The sequence below is a fragment of the Phocoena phocoena genome, chromosome 17, assembly GCF_963924675.1.
Source record: "Phocoena phocoena chromosome 17, mPhoPho1.1, whole genome shotgun sequence".
Lineage (NCBI taxonomy): Eukaryota > Metazoa > Chordata > Mammalia > Artiodactyla > Phocoenidae > Phocoena > Phocoena phocoena.
In genome coordinates this window covers 61,831,029-61,847,769 of record NC_089235.1, presented here as the reverse complement: position 1 = coordinate 61,847,769, position 16,741 = coordinate 61,831,029, and the positions used below count along the sequence as shown (strand labels likewise).

General features: G+C 40.0%; 1 protein-coding gene across 3 annotated transcripts in view; it reads left to right on the top strand.

Moving 5' to 3' along the window:
* Positions 1 to 16,534, top strand: part of ENPP2 (ectonucleotide pyrophosphatase/phosphodiesterase 2) — a 75,688-nt gene extending 59,154 nt beyond the window's left edge. For 2 of the 3 annotated variants that reach the window (XM_065895408.1, XM_065895406.1), the window contains 6 exons: positions 3,991 to 4,127; positions 5,137 to 5,272; positions 5,959 to 6,036; positions 9,214 to 9,346; positions 11,227 to 11,383; positions 15,934 to 16,104. In XM_065895408.1, the coding sequence (XP_065751480.1) occupies positions 3,991 to 4,127; positions 5,137 to 5,272; positions 5,959 to 6,036; positions 9,214 to 9,346; positions 11,227 to 11,383; positions 15,934 to 16,104 (812 nt within the window). Of the gene's footprint in view, positions 1 to 2,603; positions 2,679 to 3,990; positions 4,128 to 5,136; positions 5,273 to 5,958; positions 6,037 to 9,213; positions 9,347 to 11,226; positions 11,384 to 15,933 lie in introns of all 3 variants that reach the window. The other variant, XM_065895407.1, reaches the window with a different exon arrangement.
* The last annotated feature ends 207 nt before the right edge of the window (positions 16,535 to 16,741 follow it).

The window sequence follows — 16,741 nt, the reverse complement described above, 5'->3', positions numbered from 1 at the left end:
TTTCTTTTGGGCAGAAGAAAACCCATTTTAGATTTTGTACAGAAATGCATAACCTTCAGTTTTGTTCTGAAGGACCTCTTGAGGATAAAGAAGGTGAATAATCACCTCCCCCTGGGATTATTGTGGTATACTTTTTTTTGTGTGTGTGGTACTCGGGCCTCTCACTGTTGTGGCCTCTCCCATTGTGGAGCACAGGATCCGGACGTGCAGGCTCAGCGGCCATGGCTCACGGGCCCAGCCGCTCCGCGGCATGTGGGATCTTCCCAGACCGGGGCATGAACCCGCGTCCCCTGCATCGGCAGGCGGACTCTCAACCACTGTGCCACCAGGGAAGCCCCAGCGTAGTGTTTTAAGGGTTGAGGTAAGAAAGAACAGGACCCTACCAGAGGCATCAAATCTAATCCCAGAGGAGGTTGACATGGCAGTAAATGCTAGTAGACACTTCTAAGGCAAAGGAGGAGAAAGGACGTAGGAAAAGGGAAGACCTTGGGTTGAAACTTTGTGGTAAAATGTAAGAGCATATTATTCTGGGAGTAGATGTTTAAAACAAAAACAAAAAAGAGGAGAGATTTCATGTGGCTCTCAAGTCAGCCAGCTAATCTGTGGGAATATGAATCAGGAAGCTGAAGAGGGAAAAGAAACACACACTCAAGTCTGGATGACCAAGTTTTGGAAGACAAAAAGAATGAGCGCTGGGGAAGTCCACACCACTTAAAAAGATTTGCCTCACAGTATTTTGCCGATGTGGTATCTGGAGGAGAACCGTGGCATGTACCAAAAATGCCAGCCACCATTGTAAACAGGGAGCTAGGGTGTGGAATGGAGGCTCTGTCTGGAATTTCACGGAGTAGGAACCCAGCCTGGGAAGACACAAGCTATACTAGATCCGTATCAAGAAATCACGAGGAACATATTTCAAAAGCAGAAGCTTGCAGGCTCATCTCCAGGGTGGCTGGTCTCTAGATGAAGCACTTATGTGTCCAAAGAGTGAGCTTCAAGTACACTCTTGTGGCTCAACAAGGGACTTTTTGCTAAACAGAGATGCAATGTGTGACTTGTCTAAGATGTCATAGGGGATAGCAGGCTGTGACCAAGAACCTGTGATTGTTTGATACCCTGATAAACTGAAAAAGGGAAATCTAAATTTTGTTTCTGGACCTTAAGATGTTTCTTACTGCAAAGATGATTTCACCTCTTTCTTAGATGAAGCTATTATGCAACAGGAAGACCCAAGTAGATTCTTTGGGTCAGTTGGGGGACTTGGTTGGATATTAGGAGACTGCCAAAGCCACTACATTTTTTTTTCTTCATGTCATACATGCTCAGTTAACAATTGAGAAAAAGTCAGTCAGATAATGATATATTTGGGGTCCAACTGTGTGCCAAAAACTGCAGTTGTGCATATCTTGGGAGCTATGACACCTACATTTCAAAAGAAAATTGAGTTTCTACAGAAACTCAGAGCAGAAGCATGAGTAGAGATTGAGAAGCTTAACTGGAGAAATCTTTCAGGAGAAAGTGACTCTTAAGATGTCTCTTCCCCTCTTGTCCTTTCCTCCCTCTCCCCCCATGTCTCTTTCATGGGTGCTGAGCTATGTGACCATATTATTTGTCATCCCCTTTTGAAGGTGAGAAGGACAATTATGCCAGGGCAACAGGCATAAATGGGATGTGGGGTCACTCTGGCTTAGCTTCATAAGTTCTGTAAGGTCCGTACTGATGCCACCTCATCCCCATCTGTGGCATGCCTCATGCTCTGTTTTCCTGTTCCACTATGTAGATATCTCTGATATAGTGAGCAGCATATTGCATTTTAGTTATTTATGCCATGTCTGTCTCTCTCATTGAACTGTGAGCTTCTTGAGGGTAAAAGCTCTCTCTTTTTTTTTTTTTGCGGTATACGGGCCTCTCACTGTCGTGGCCTCTCCCATTGTGGAGCACAGGCTCCGGACGCGCAGGCTCAGTGGCCATGCCTCATGGTCCCAGCCGCTCTGCGGCATGTGGGATCTTCCCAGACCGGGGCATGGACCCGTGTCCCCTGCATCAGCAGACGGTCTCTCAACCAATGCGCCACCTGGGAAGCCCAAAAGCTCTATCTTAATTGTCTTTACCAAGTATCTCTATTCCATAGCCCAAGGCCTGACACAAAGAAGGTACTCAGTATATGTTTGATGAGGGGGGAATACATTAATGAAAAATTTGGAGGGAGATAAGTGACAGGACTGGTGGAGAAGTTATTCCCAGTAGAGAGAAAAGGAGTCATATATATAATAGCATAGAGTTGTTGACAATGATTATGAGCAGTATTACAAATCAATCAGCCTTCATGGAATGGAGTGCTATGTTGAGGAATGGTGAGAAATAAGGAGGAACCAGAGTTGGTGGAGTCTATAGATTGTCTAAGAGTGTTGATTGATGGCTGCTCTAAAGAGGGGTGTTGCATAGAGGAATATGGCTGCTGTTTTGTTGTCCTCTTAATGGGATAGATTGGATAATATGCCAGGTTTGCATCTGAGCTTGGAGGAATGTGTTGGGTAAGCATTAAAACTTGAATGATAAAAAGAGAATAGCTTCTCAAAGAATCTTGATACTTCTGCTTCCAGCTGAAACCAGGAAATTCAGAGGCAGCAAAAATGAAATCAAGGAAAACGTTAATGGAAATTTTGAACCTAGAAAAGGTTTGGTTTGAGTTTTGAAGGAAAGTCTGACCTGGTAAACTGCCCCCAAGTACTACTGTTATGATTTGCTGGCTTTTCATTATATTTCATTTATACGATATTAGCATATTATGTTCTAATTCTTAGGGGTGGGTCCCCAAATTTGGTAGCTTTATCAAGACTTCTACATTTACTGCAATGCTGACAAAGCCCAGCTACCCAGAACAGGCTTGTGCTGTGAACTGTGGGCTGTTTTGCCTCAAATCAGCAGTTCTACTTGGGAGGGTCTTGCAAAGTAATCTACAAAGGGTTTTCTCTGTTACTTGTGTAGAATGGTAATACTTTAATTAAAGCAACATGTATACATAATTTAGTAAGTGCCAGAACTGACTTTTTTCTAATAGAAATCATAGTAAAACAATTTTTTTGGATCATCACTTAGGGGATCGTGAATTGCCAAAGCCTCAGTCTCTCAATATTTTGGTCTGCAGGACCCCAATTTCTATGAATCTATGGCAGTTCTGACTTTAGCCTGTCTAAAATGGGCAGATCAAGCTTGAGGCATTTATTGTGGGCGTAGAATGAAGGTTTGCACATTAATCTCCCATGTCTTCTTCTTAGAAGAATAAAGTTTCAAACCTTTATTTTTTCCTAAGAGGAGAGCTTCCTCTTAGGGGTCTGAATCTACATTCTGGGGTCTTAACTGAGTTCTTTGGTAACCGATGACCTCCCTTTTGTATTTAAAGGACCCCCTTGAATGCCACTTATTTTATCTATACATGTTCCTTTAAGTTCTTACCTAAAGAGTTTTCCTCCATGTCACAAAGCTACTTACTTTAAATGCTCATTAGTACTCACTTTTTATGCTGAAATAATGCATATTTGAGTTGCAGTTTACAAATAATGATCAAAGAGTACCTTCCCCTTAATTAAATCTTTGGTTAATTTGATGAGCCTTTCCAGGGTCAAATGAATTAATTCTATAAAAATCTAATTGTCTTGACTTCCCAGTCAGCTGAATCATTTCGAAATTTAATAAATAATTGTCTTACCCAGACAGATTAAAATTCTTTATAACTGAAAAAAACCATTAAAATAAATATGGTATTTACTTTACAGTTTTGATAACTGTAAGCCTTGACCCACGCTTAGGTGATCAAATAAACCACAGAAGTGTTAGGAAAACTAACCTGATTAAATTAAGAAGAAGGAGCTACATTATTAATAAGTAAGCAAGCAAATTGTGGACAATTTGACTCTCTTCCAATATTTCTTTAACATTTGATGTACAGTTTAATATGTGTTTAAGACAGTTTATTTTTTTCTTTCCTAGAGAGACACCTCCTCTATGGACGGCCTGCGGTGCTTTATCGGACTAGATATGATATCTTGTATCACACTGACTTTGAAAGCAGTTATAGTGAAATATTCCTAATGCCACTCTGGACATCGTACACTGTTTCCAAACAGGTCATTGAGAAAACTGGGTTTCATGTTCTTCATGTCATTACGCTCCTTGCCTTAATATAATGATTGTTTGCTGAACAGAATTGTCTTAGACAAGATTTTAAGTTTTCCTGATGAAAGAAATCCTATATTGGATCTGTTGTAAAATATTTTGAATTAGACTTTCTGCAGTGTTCTAAAAACTTCATGGTAATAGGTGGAAGAGCATAGCATACTAATTCTTTTAGTTTTTCTTACTCTGCTCGACATGGTCCACTAGTTACAGAAGCCACCAGTATCTGGCCATTTGTTTTAATAGACTTTATTTTTTAGAGCAGTTTTAGGTTCAGAGCAAAACTGAATGGGAGAGACAGAAATTTCCCATATACCCACGGCTCCACACATGTATAGCCTGCCCCACTATCAACATCCTGTTCTTTTTTTTTTTTTTTTTTTTATCCTGTTCTTTTTTAATGAAGGTTTTATGTTGGGGTTTCAGTTTTGGTAAAGATGAGGTAAGAAAGTTTATTTCAGGAATTAGAAAAATTCATTGGGCAGTTGAACTATGTTTTTAAACTCTGAATACAAATGACTACTTCTACTGCCCCAAACACAGCTTCTTATTAATTTGTTCTCAGGCACATACAATACATATATAGTCTTTTTTTTAAAAAATAGGAGATATGTCTATATTATTTCTCAGAATATTATTTTTTAAGCTGTCTTATGTGGAATCTCATTCATTATATCAACAGTGAGATTTCTGCCTTGCGTATTATTGTTTCACCTAGGACTGATAAGAGAGTCCTGCTACTAAAAACATAAGAGTTAAAAAGTTACTAGCTTACTACATTTAAAACTGAGGTCCTTAAAAAAAAAAAAAAGAGTCAATATCAGAATATGAGCTATAGTAAAAGCTAATGGGGCTTTGATTCTGGCTGTCTGGAACCAAACAATCTGGCTTCAGCATTTCCCTGTTGGTTTGGTGTTGTCTCTGCCATGGCATTGCTGACTACCTGTGACTACCATACAGGCTGAGGTCTCTGGCATCCCTGAACACCTGACCAATTGCGTCCGGCCTGATGTCCGTGTTTCTCCGAGTTTCAGTCAGAGCTGTTTGGCCTACAAAAATGATAAACAGATGTCCTATGGATTCCTCTTTCCTCCTTGTAAGTTACAGATAGCAGGATCTGACCATTCTAGAGGGATGTTATTTTGTGGAGTCTGGCGTGTGCAACTTGGTATTTAGGATTTCAGTGGTTTTTAGGTTTTCTAAAAAACCTAAAAGCCAGAGGGGCGCTCAAGAGATTGAGGAGATGAACTTCTCTGGGAGCCTTCCAAAAGCAGCCAGAAAAGAGACCAGCTTTCACAAATCCTATTCCCGGGGAATTCTAAAATGCAAGGGAATATTCTGTGTGTCACCTGACATCACTAAATGAGCATCTGAAAGTGAAATAGGAAATTATTGACATAAATCTTTTACATAATACTATAGAGGTGATCTCTTAAGAATACATGAAGCCCTTTAATTCTCTCTCATTACCTTGATGACATTTTTTTAAAAGTCCAAATTATGCCAGTAAAATCAAAGAATTCTTTTATAAAATACTTAGTAGACGCAAGACTAAGTAGGAAGAAAAAGAATCATAAAAATGTTTTTAAGGAGAACTATTGAGTGAAGAAAAGAGATTGAGTGGGAAGGGAAGTAGGAAATGGTATATAAAGAATGGGATAAGTAGGAATAAAAGGGTAGATCCACGCATTTCATGCTGTTTGGACCATTTTAGAAGATTCCTTTTTTTATTGATGTCGATTTTATTATGTAATGGGCACTATTTGTTTTCCCAATGTTTAGATCTGAGCTCTCTGCCAGAAACTAAATATGATGCATTCCTCGTAACCAATATGGTTCCAATGTATCCTGCTTTCAAACGTAAGTCTAATATTTACCTAGTAGACTATTATTTGTGGAAAGAAATGTTTCTAAATTTACCACTTACCTTTCCTACCTCTCTATTCATTTTAATAATAATAATACCTTTCATGTGTTTAGCCTTTATAATTTTTGAAGAACTTTAATGTAAATGCTCTACTGCTAAGCCAAAATATGAATCTGTGAGTGAGGGAGCTTGGCAGGGTTTTTTTATCCCTTGTTTATAATTAAGAAATTGAAGTCACAAGAAGTGACCCATGAATGGCAGAAGCTGAGCTAAACCAAGTTTGTGCTTTCCTTCTAATCCGGTGTTCTCTCTATTTCAATGCTCAGTGGTTTAAAAGAGTCTTCTCTGTATTTTGGAGGCTACCTGACATTTAACAGCATCTGTATTTATTTATAGAATGTTACAGTAAAAGCCACTAACACCTTTTTCCTTTAGTGGGATGGTGATGTATTCTGAATGTTGACCCCGAAACCCAGCAAGAGCTTAAAGGGTCTCCTGAATCATCAGAGAATTAAGTTCAGTAGGTTTTAGGGCTGTGCAAATTATATACACTCATAATTTCTTTGTATATGACATAAATATTTGTGGATGATAGTGATGAAATGAATGGTATAGGCACAGTGAGCCCCAGCCCCAAAACTGAGTTCTGATCTCTGGAGTGTGAACACTGGCTATGTGATCATAGAAATGCCATTTAGCTTGTCATTTATAAAATTATGAGATTTGATTGCATGACTTCTATGGCTTATATGGATTTGTAACTTAACTGTCCAATGACAAAAACAATCCATTTTCTATTTCTGCTAACAAAGAGTTCATTCATTTGCCTATCCATCCATATTCCATCCATCCATGCATCCCTCCATCCATCCAACCATCCATGTATTCAAAGACAGAGAAAGCATTATAGAGTAGCTTTGACCTCCCTTTAGTTTATTTACAGTGAGCAGACATATATGCTTATAGGAAAGGTAGGAAAAGGAAACACTTCTACATAACTCCACTTTCTAAAGGAGTATTGGGCTGTGTTACATGACTCTCAGGGCTGAAATAAAGTCTCAAAATAGGACACGAGATGGTGGAATGTCATCTACAGAGCCGAGCCTCCTCAACTTGACATTGGTGAAATGGCCAACACGGTTTAGAGAAAAAAAAAAATGTTTATTTGATGTCCTAATTTAGTAAATAAAGGCTTATTCAAAGGTAGAATCTCTTGCCTATGAGTGAAAAATTAAAGTATGCTTTTAAAAGGAGGTTTCCTCGTTTGTTCTCAGCCCCAGCTGAGAAAGGTTTCACAAACCCCCGTAGATCCATTTGTCCTAATATTACATGGAATGCAGCTTCATTGAATTTCCACAAATCAGGGTTTCCTGGATTTCTTTATCCTTTACTGATGCCTTTTTGACCAAGCAGCAATGAAGGAAGCACACGGTACCACCCTGAGGCTGGTGTGGCCAAAGGCCTTTCACAGAGGGCCCGCTGTCCTTCTTCACTAGGGGAATGGTTTTCTTGCATGCCACATTTCTGCGGGTTTGGCCTTTTGACTGTTCTCATTATTATTTCTTTCCCTCTATGGCTCTCCAATTTTTACGCTTAAGTTAACATTTGAACTTCTTCCCCACTGTCCTCATTTCTTTATTGCAAATAATTATCCATGGTATTTTGGCTCTGGTGGGCTGCTCTGTCTTTCTCATTTAGAATAGAGGATCAGCAGTTGAAGCACTATGGGAAAAATGCCCAAGCATTTTCTAATAAGGGGAGGTAAAAAATGATAACAGCCTGAACCTCAAAACCCCGATGTAGAATAGAGCATGGTAAGTTAAATCTAACATGTTAGAGCCAACTTCTTTGGTTTGCCTTTCCTGTCCTCTTCTGTTATTCCCTTCTTTTGCCTTTTCCCTTTTCCATTCTGCCCCTCTCCTTCCCCTGTGATTGACTATCGTGTAAATTGGAGCTAGCGAGGCCAAGGAAATCCTCTCTAGAGGATGACCATGAAAGTGAGAAATGAATAGCGGAGGAGAAACTAGGCATGCCTAGTCAGGGGACGTGTTTTCCAGATGAAGGGAAAAGCATATGCAAAATCTTACTCTGAAACAAGTTTAGTGAGTTGGGGGACAGGAAGAAAGGCATGTACCTGAGGGGGAAAGGAATAGGAGGAAAAGTCATGGAGGGAGGCAAGGGCCATGGTGGAAAGTTGGGATTTTATTTTAATTACAGTGAGAAATCATCTGGAGTGTTAGAGGTGGGTGTTGTGGAAATGTGATACAATCACATTTATAGTGTAAAAGGATCCATTTGGCTACTCCAAAGAGAATGGGCTATGGGGAAGGAAGAGTTTCTCCCAAGGTGCCAAGTAGTCTTTTGTGGTAGTTCATTGCAAAGAGGATAGTGACTTGGACCAGGGTGGATGCAGTGAAAATTGTGAGGAGTGGTCAGATTTGGAAGACTGGGATGTATTTTAGAGGTAGCACTAACAGGACTTGTTCACATGCATATGAAGTAAGGAGAGAAGTCAGGGATGAATCCTAAGATTTTGACCTGAACATCGGGGTGAATGCGAGTGCCACTGGCTATGATGGAGAAGCCAAGAGTTGGATCAGGAGTGGAAGAAAAGTCAAGAATTCTGTTTGGATAATTTTTTGTTAGATATGATTATTAGGTTTTCAAATGTACCATGAGAGGGCTGGTTGGGTAGCATGTCTGGAGTTGCCTGGAAAGGTTAGGGCTAGAGACATAAACTTGAGAATTAGCGCATCTATGACATGTGAAAGAAGAGAAAGTAGATTAAAGCCTTTTTTCAATTTCCCACAAACACCATACTTCCCCTGTTGCACATACTATTCTCTGCCTGGAATGTTGTCTCCACCTCTTTGCCTCAGAAACACCCACTTGTCCTTCAGATCTCAGCCTAGTAACCATTTCACCTGTAAATCCTTCCCTGACTGGTTGGGCTACGTTAAACTCCTCTACCATTGTCTCCGTATCTTTCTCTTGGCCGGTTCATCAATGACACACCCACAGCTAATGCTTTAGGATGGATTGCTCTTAAGAATCACAACAGATCTACTGTTTCTTGGCTTGTGACATTTGGCTTGTTTAATGCATCCAAGAGAGAATTTGGCCAAAGCAAGGAGTTTTGTTTACGGAGAACTGATTTTGTTTTTGTACAGGAGTCTGGAATTATTTCCAAAGGGTTCTGGTGAAGAAATATGCTTCAGAAAGAAATGGAGTTAATGTGATAAGTGGACCAATTTTTGACTATGACTACGATGGCTTACATGACACACAAGACAAAATCAAACAGTAAGCTTTTCATTCCCACGCAACGTGTGCTTTTAAATTCCAAGATCTCACTCAAGAATATTTTTCAAATATTCACGTACTAGAGAAGAGCTGATACCTCTTAAACCTGTTGCTCTTCGAATCTCCTTGTGATTTCTTCAGTTCTTTTGGACCTGTGATTAAACGAGGCATTGGTGGTTGGAAAGGAATTAGCATTTGTGATAAATAAATGCACTTTTCATTTTCATGAAAGAAAATGTATCAAAAGATTAGAAATTTTTTAACTTTATTCTTCAACAACTCTTTAGTGGGAAGATGATAATTTTCACTTGTGTTCACTATTTGGGGGGGACTTTTAGCATTCCTTAGGTTTTCTGAGTCAGTACATTTCAATAGGAAATTACATATAAACTTTGGTCAAATCTCATTTCTATCCCTCTCTGTGGTGCTATTAGGGATATAAAAGGATGAGGCATACTCTGTTTATAAGGAACTTGCAGTCTGGTGGAGAAAGTAAGAAGATATAAATACAACAAATTCATAATAGGTCATCATTTAATTTTTTTAAAGGAGCTGATATACCTAATATTTGAAGAACTCTTTTAAAAATTTTTAAAAATTTTATTTTTTGGCTGCGTTGGATCTTCGTTGCTGCATGCAGGCTTTCTCTAGTTGTGGCAAGCGGGAGCTACTCTTCGTTTCGGTGTGAGAGCTTCTCATTGCGGTGCCTTCTCTTGTGGCGGAGCACGGGCTCTAGGCACGCGGGCTTCAGTAGTTGTGGCACACGGGCTCAGTAGTTGTGGCTTGCGGGCTCTAGAGCGCAGGCTCAGTAGTTGTGGCACATGGGCTTAGTTGCTCTGCGGCACGTGGGACCTTCCCGGACCAGGACTCCAACCCGTGTCCCCTGCATTGGCAGGCAGATTCTTAACCACGGCACCACCAGGGAAGCCCTCTTCATTTAATTTTATACATGCATGAAACAATTAGAGAGCAACACAAAATATGAGAGGGTTTCATTGTGATTGACAGACAGACATAAAATGCTAATTTTTTCCATATATATAACTAATAAAATAGGTGTTATCCTACCCCCTTTCCAGTCATCCATAAGAGAAATTTTATCCTACTTGTACATTTATTTTATTGCTGACTATTGTCATAGTTTTTAGCCCAAGTTATACTGTTAGTTCAATTATAATTTCAATCTTTTGAAATGATTAAAATTAAGGTAATAGAAAACCAGGTAAGGAATTATGAATTTCTATACTATGCTCTACTCAAAATAACTTTTTCTACTTTTGTAACTCATCAGTAGCACTCAGTTCTTAGAATTTTCTTTAGTAAATGAATTCTCTGTACCAACCGTACCAAGTGCAGGATCTCACTGTGGCTGGAAGGGCTATCACTCTCCTAGCTCCTGTGTTTTCTGCCTCTGGTCCATTTTATACAAGTCTATGAAAGTTATTTTCCTGAAACATGGATCTCATAATGGCACTTCCTAGCACAGAAACCTTCAGTGGAGCATTACTGCCTGAAAAATAATGCCCAAACTCTACAACTTTGGCACTCAGAGCCCCCCTTACTTTGGCTTTTATCGACTCTTCCGGACTTACATTTCTACTCCACTGACCTATGCATTATGTCCCACCTCTGAGAATTGGTTCAAGCTGTTTTCTTTGTCTGGAGTATCTTTTTCAGTCTACCAGGTTGAGAGAAAGAGGAGATTCCAGGCATTGAAAACATGGTATTCAAAGATACAGAAGTGGGTTAACACCTGTAAGTGAAAAATGACTCCATTGAGTGAAATTTAATTTTAGTGACTTGGGCAATATTCCCTGGCCACCATTTAAAAAAGAAAGCTACTACCTCGGCTATAGTTTGATTTTGCCTTCCTGTTTCAGGTATGTGGAAGGCAGTTCTATTCCTGTTCCAACTCACTACTACAGCATCATCACCAGCTGCCTGGATTTCACCCAGCCCGCCGACAAGTGTGACGGCCCCCTCTCTGTCTCCTCATTCATCCTTCCTCACAGACCAGACAATGATGAAAGCTGCAATGTGAGTTCAAGAACAGTGTCCTTTAGGATTTGCTGACAGAATTCATCTTGGTGTCTTAATTTATATTCCCAGCCTTGAACTAGGACATACTTATCATAAAACATTTGCACTACACAAATGGGTATACAAATTGGATCTTTAGAAAGGATCCAAAGGAAACTTTGCATAACACTTGGGAACTTTGTGCTCTAATGGCTTTTTATTTTTCAGCATAGGGGTGTGTGGGATGTGTGTGCATTTAATGTTGTTCTATTTCTGTGTTTGATTTTGGCAAATGATAGAAGTGCCCACATGTTTTCCAATTTGCAAGAGACATAGATATTTTGTAAAAAGTGAAAAGTAACACAATTTTGGTAATTACTGAAATGAGGGAAGAGTTCTCAGGAGCTCATTGTATCATTCACTCCACTTTTGTGGATGTTTGAAAATTTCATTCATAAAAACTTTTTAAAAAAGACATACACACAGGAATATATACTTTACAAATCAGAGTTTCATTTGCTACTAGTTATGAGGGCAGATGTAACAGGTCACCCCATTCTTAAATAGCACAGATGACTCTTGATTCACTTATTCCAACGTGAAAGGAGGATGGCGTGGCAAAAAAGCCTCAGGAAGGCAGACAGGATCCGTGCTCTGTGCTCCTGGCTCTGTAGTAATGCTGCACTCAGGGACAAATCACATGATTACTCCAGGTTTCTTTAATGTGATGGAAATCCTGTGCTCCAAGGTTGATTTTAGAAGTAATAGTCTCTATGCTTTTGTTTATGTAATAGAATAGGAGATAAAATCTACAGAGGAAGATTTTTAGTCAAGAATCAGTACTCAAATTCCTTAATTATGTAAGGTACCCTGGGAAGAATGATGGCGTGTTTAACATAGTCACACTCCAGGCAGCCTTCAAGGGGGAAAGTAAATGAAACAAGCACAGAAATTGCTTCACTAAAAGGCAAAGACCCTTAAGAATAGCTTCAACAGAGATTTTCAGCTTCGCGGACAAGGCAGCTTTGGGGCTATGGCTTCAATTACAGGTGAAGATTGAAGCTATGACCATCCAAAACAAAATAACAGGTGCAGACAAAAAATTGAAATATGGCTGAAAAAGCTAATTAAGTTGGCTAGAATATTGGAAATGAGGATCATAGTGGGAGGTAAGGTTTTCAGGTTTGCACGGAATCAGATTTAAAGTAAAAGTAGTCGTGGTAGTAGTCATGGTGGCCATAGTAGTAGTAGTTATCATTGATTGAGTCCATGTTCCTATCCAAGTACTGTGCAGGTCCTCTCATTCATTACTTCTGAACATCTCATTACCCCATTAGGCAGATATATATGAGTTCCTCCCCCTCCCCTTTTATTAACTCTTGAGAAACCTGTAGCTCATAAAGAAAAAGTATGTAACATGGTTACTGGTTCGTCAGTAGAAAAGTAGAACTTTAGATTCAAGGCCTCTGATTCCAAAAGCCCATCCTTTTTCAAATTTATCAGATTTCTATAGTGGAAGCTTGGGGCCTTAAGACTTTTTTCTCATTGCACAGACATTAGATAACCACGGAAAATGTTTACGCATAAGAACAACATTGTAGACTCTGTTTTGGGGACATAAATTTGAATTGGAGGGGATCAAGCATGGTCCTCAAAGGTCTTTGGCAAGATTCCCAGGATTGAGGGAACAGAATTTGAACTGGGTGTGGTCTTGGAAATTTCTAAAGGAAGGTGGAAGGCAGCAGTACTGTACTGGAAGGATAAATAAGATCTTAGAAATAATTGGATGGGAGGTGGAGAAGCAAGGGAACTTCAAGTGAGAGAGGAGCTGTCCTCAATTAATTGGCTCGACTCTCTCAATTTTGATTGTTCGCAGCCCACGAGACTAGGTAATGGCATACCCGAGAGGGATGTAATGCCTCTGGATAGCATGATGTACTTTTTTGAACTTCAGTTTTACTAAAATCTTGTTGTGGGAAGGTAAAATTTTTGTAAAAAAGGAAACACATATTTTATGGAGTTAAATTCAAAATTGCCATACATGTTTAAGATAAGGCAGAGACTGCAAAGACATTTCAGACTTAAAGTAGGCCATTTAAGAGACACCTCAGTTCCTGGGGGATGTATGGTCACGTTTCCCTGTCATTAGGGGAATTTGGTGATGCAGGAGTTTGAAAAACGTTGTTCTGAACTCAGCTCAGAGGCAGTTCTTTATTCACCCCGATGTTACAGCTGACGAAATCCACTGATGTCCTCATACATCTTCCTCTTTGCACAGAGCTTAGGGGTATTTCTTATAGAGTTCAAGGCCAGCATGCCTCTTATTGAAGAACCCCCTGCCTACGCAGACACCTGTCCTTGCCTTAAAGTCCACCTTAAGACTTCTGGGACTTGAATTCACAAATTCACTTGGGAGGAAGTTAGGGAGAAAAGGCAGGTGAAGGATAAATGTCCATAGCAAGAAAAACACTAAGCAAGTTCCTGGACTGTGCTTTCGTTTGCATTAATGTGTAAAGTTATTTATTTTTTAAATTTATTTTTAAAGTTTTTCTTTTCCTCTCTTGGAGCACATGAACTTTTATTCTACTTTTATTAGTTTTGCATTTTGTACTAGAGTCTCCTGCCGCAAATACTTCTGTGGATTGCTAGCAAGAGGCAGAAGGCATTTTCTTCATGTGTAACATAGCCCAGTATTTTGACTAACTGGAGGCTGGATTTTAGCCTGTGAGAACCAGAAGAGAATGCCCCTCAAATGAAATTGGCAAATCACTTCCCAAGGAAAGAAATAGCCAAAGACAGATTTTCCCCCAAATTCGTATAATCCCGGCTAGCCATTATTTAAATTAGGAAAAATCTTTTCATCTCTTGTTCACACATTCAAATGACGTACATTTACAAAGGAAACATTAGATTCACTGACCATTGAAAAATCAAATAAATGAGTCGAATATGAAAATTCTCCCGAAAATATCACTTCATGCTTACTCTGCTTACTCTGAGGGGGTCCCGACCCATTTGGAGACCTCCTACTTCGTTAATTATATGGTCACACTGAGGATTGGTCAGTACCGTTGTGGGTAGAGTTATATTTAGGCCTGTTCTTTCCTATGACTCGCAGAGATCTTGGTTAGCTTGGGTTAGGAGGGTGGGGCGTGGAGGGTTAAAATCCTTATTTCCCCCAGCCTGCAAAGCAATTTCTTCCTGTTTCTTCATTTTGCCTGGGATGGCCAGGCATCAGTTTTCTGAACCAACACCCTCCTGTACATATTTAGCACTGGCACAAGCTGCTGGAGCGCCCTGTCCAGGTCCGTGTGGGTTGGAGCTTTCTGAGAAAACCCAGTGCAGGTTCTTGGGCTTTGATGGGTCGTTCATTGAGACCACTTGCAGTCAAAGACTTGGGCAAGGGCATGCCTGAACATTCTCAGCCCTGGGACTCACAGCTACCCTTCGACTTGTAGAAAGACTTTTGGAAGCCATTGCAATTCCGGAGGCATTTGGGAATAAAATTATTGGCCAAGACCCTCCTGCCCCATGTCTACTGACGAAGGTAGACGTTTCTCCATATTCTCAAGGTTCTCGGATCTCGTTCCTTCTCTCAAGTTCCCTCAAAAGTGAAAGAAGGTATTTTTTAAATGTAAAGGACTGCTTTATCTGCACTGCCTTTTTGTTTCTACTTAGATGTGAAATAAATTGTTTAGTGTGGGACATTTAAATGTCTTTCATCTCGAATTTGTGCCAGTGAGGCAATTTTTGGCAAGTAGTTAAGACAGAAAGTGATTTCCTTCCTTCCCATCATGGGAAAACCCATGATGTTGTTTCCTTACTTTACTCATTTTTCTCCCCTTCTTCCTTCCTCTCCTTCCCCCTTCCCAGGGAGCTGAAGTAAGCATTATTATTCTTATGAACGAATGAAGAAACTGAGGCCTAGAGAGGTCAAGCAGCTTCAGCAAGGTCTCACAGCCAGGCAGTGGAAGAGTTGTGATTCCAACTCAGGCCTCTTGGGCCCCAAAGTGCAGGTGTATCAGCTGAGCTGTGCAGAGTCGAACTCATTCAAATATCGATTCACTGCCGTCCAACAGATGATGTCCTTGATCTAGCACATTCTTCTGAAGGACTAGAAATGCACACACATCATTTTGTGCATTGGGCACAAGCTCTTTCCTTTCCTTGGGAGGCAGAGGAGCATTCCTAATTCCTCATGCTCTGTACTTCTCATTGCAATTTGACAGCAGGGGAAAGAAGCACATCACTGAATTCTCCGGGGCCTTTGGTTTTCCCAATTTTGATTTATGTTAGGAGAACATATTGCATCAAATGCCGTTTCGTACCACACATCTGGTTTATTTGGTACAGCTAATTGCTGTTGAAAATGTTCACAGCCAAGGGCCAGTATTTGTGGCCCATTGCCAGCAGCACTGAGGGAGAGAGGCGGGGAGGCCAGGAAGGAATAACACGCCTTGGCTTTGGGTGCAGGAGTATGTAGAGGTCATTTGTGGACGTGGAGCAAACGGACCGTGTAGAGAAACTCCTTTGGAAAATTCTGACTCTGTACTCCCTTTCCGTTGCAGAGCTCAGAGGATGAGTCAAAATGGGTAGAAGAGCTTATAAAGATGCACACGGCTCGGGTGCGGGACATTGAACATCTTACCAGTCTGGATTTCTTCCGCAAGACCAGCCGCAGCTATCCAGAAATTCTGACACTAAAGACATACCTGCACACATATGAGAGCGAGATTTAACCTTCTGATCCTCTGAGGTGCAGGCTTATCAACTGGTGTATATTTTTATATTATTTTTGTATTTATTAATTTGAAACCAGGACATTAAAAAAAGTTAGTATTTTAATCCTGTACCAAATCTGACATATTACGCCTGAATGACTCCACTGTTTTCCCCTAACGCTTGATATAGGTAGTCTTGTGTTCTGAGTAGAGCTTGTAATAATTACTGCGGCTTTTGCATTTTTAGTGGAAGCTTCTAAATGGTCCTGCACATTTGATATTTGCATTGAGGAAATATCAAGTTTTCAATGCACAGTTGCTACATTTAGTCCTGTACTGTATTGAAATACTGATTTTGTAAAGTTGCATTCACTTACTGTTAATTATGACAGACATATTTAAGCCTTATAGACCAATCTTAAATATAATAAATCACACATTCAGTTTTCTTCTGGTTTTATTTGGTCTTTATTTCACATAAATTAGAGTGTTTGCTTCTGGTATAGTTCATGCATAAAATGTACACATTTCTTGTATTGGGCCCTCTTCTTAGTTGGATGTAGTTCACATAGAAAAAAGGACATCCTTAATATTCAGCTGTGGTGGCCTGGATGAGATAGATGAGGTACATATCTATGGGAAATCAGAAGGGCTG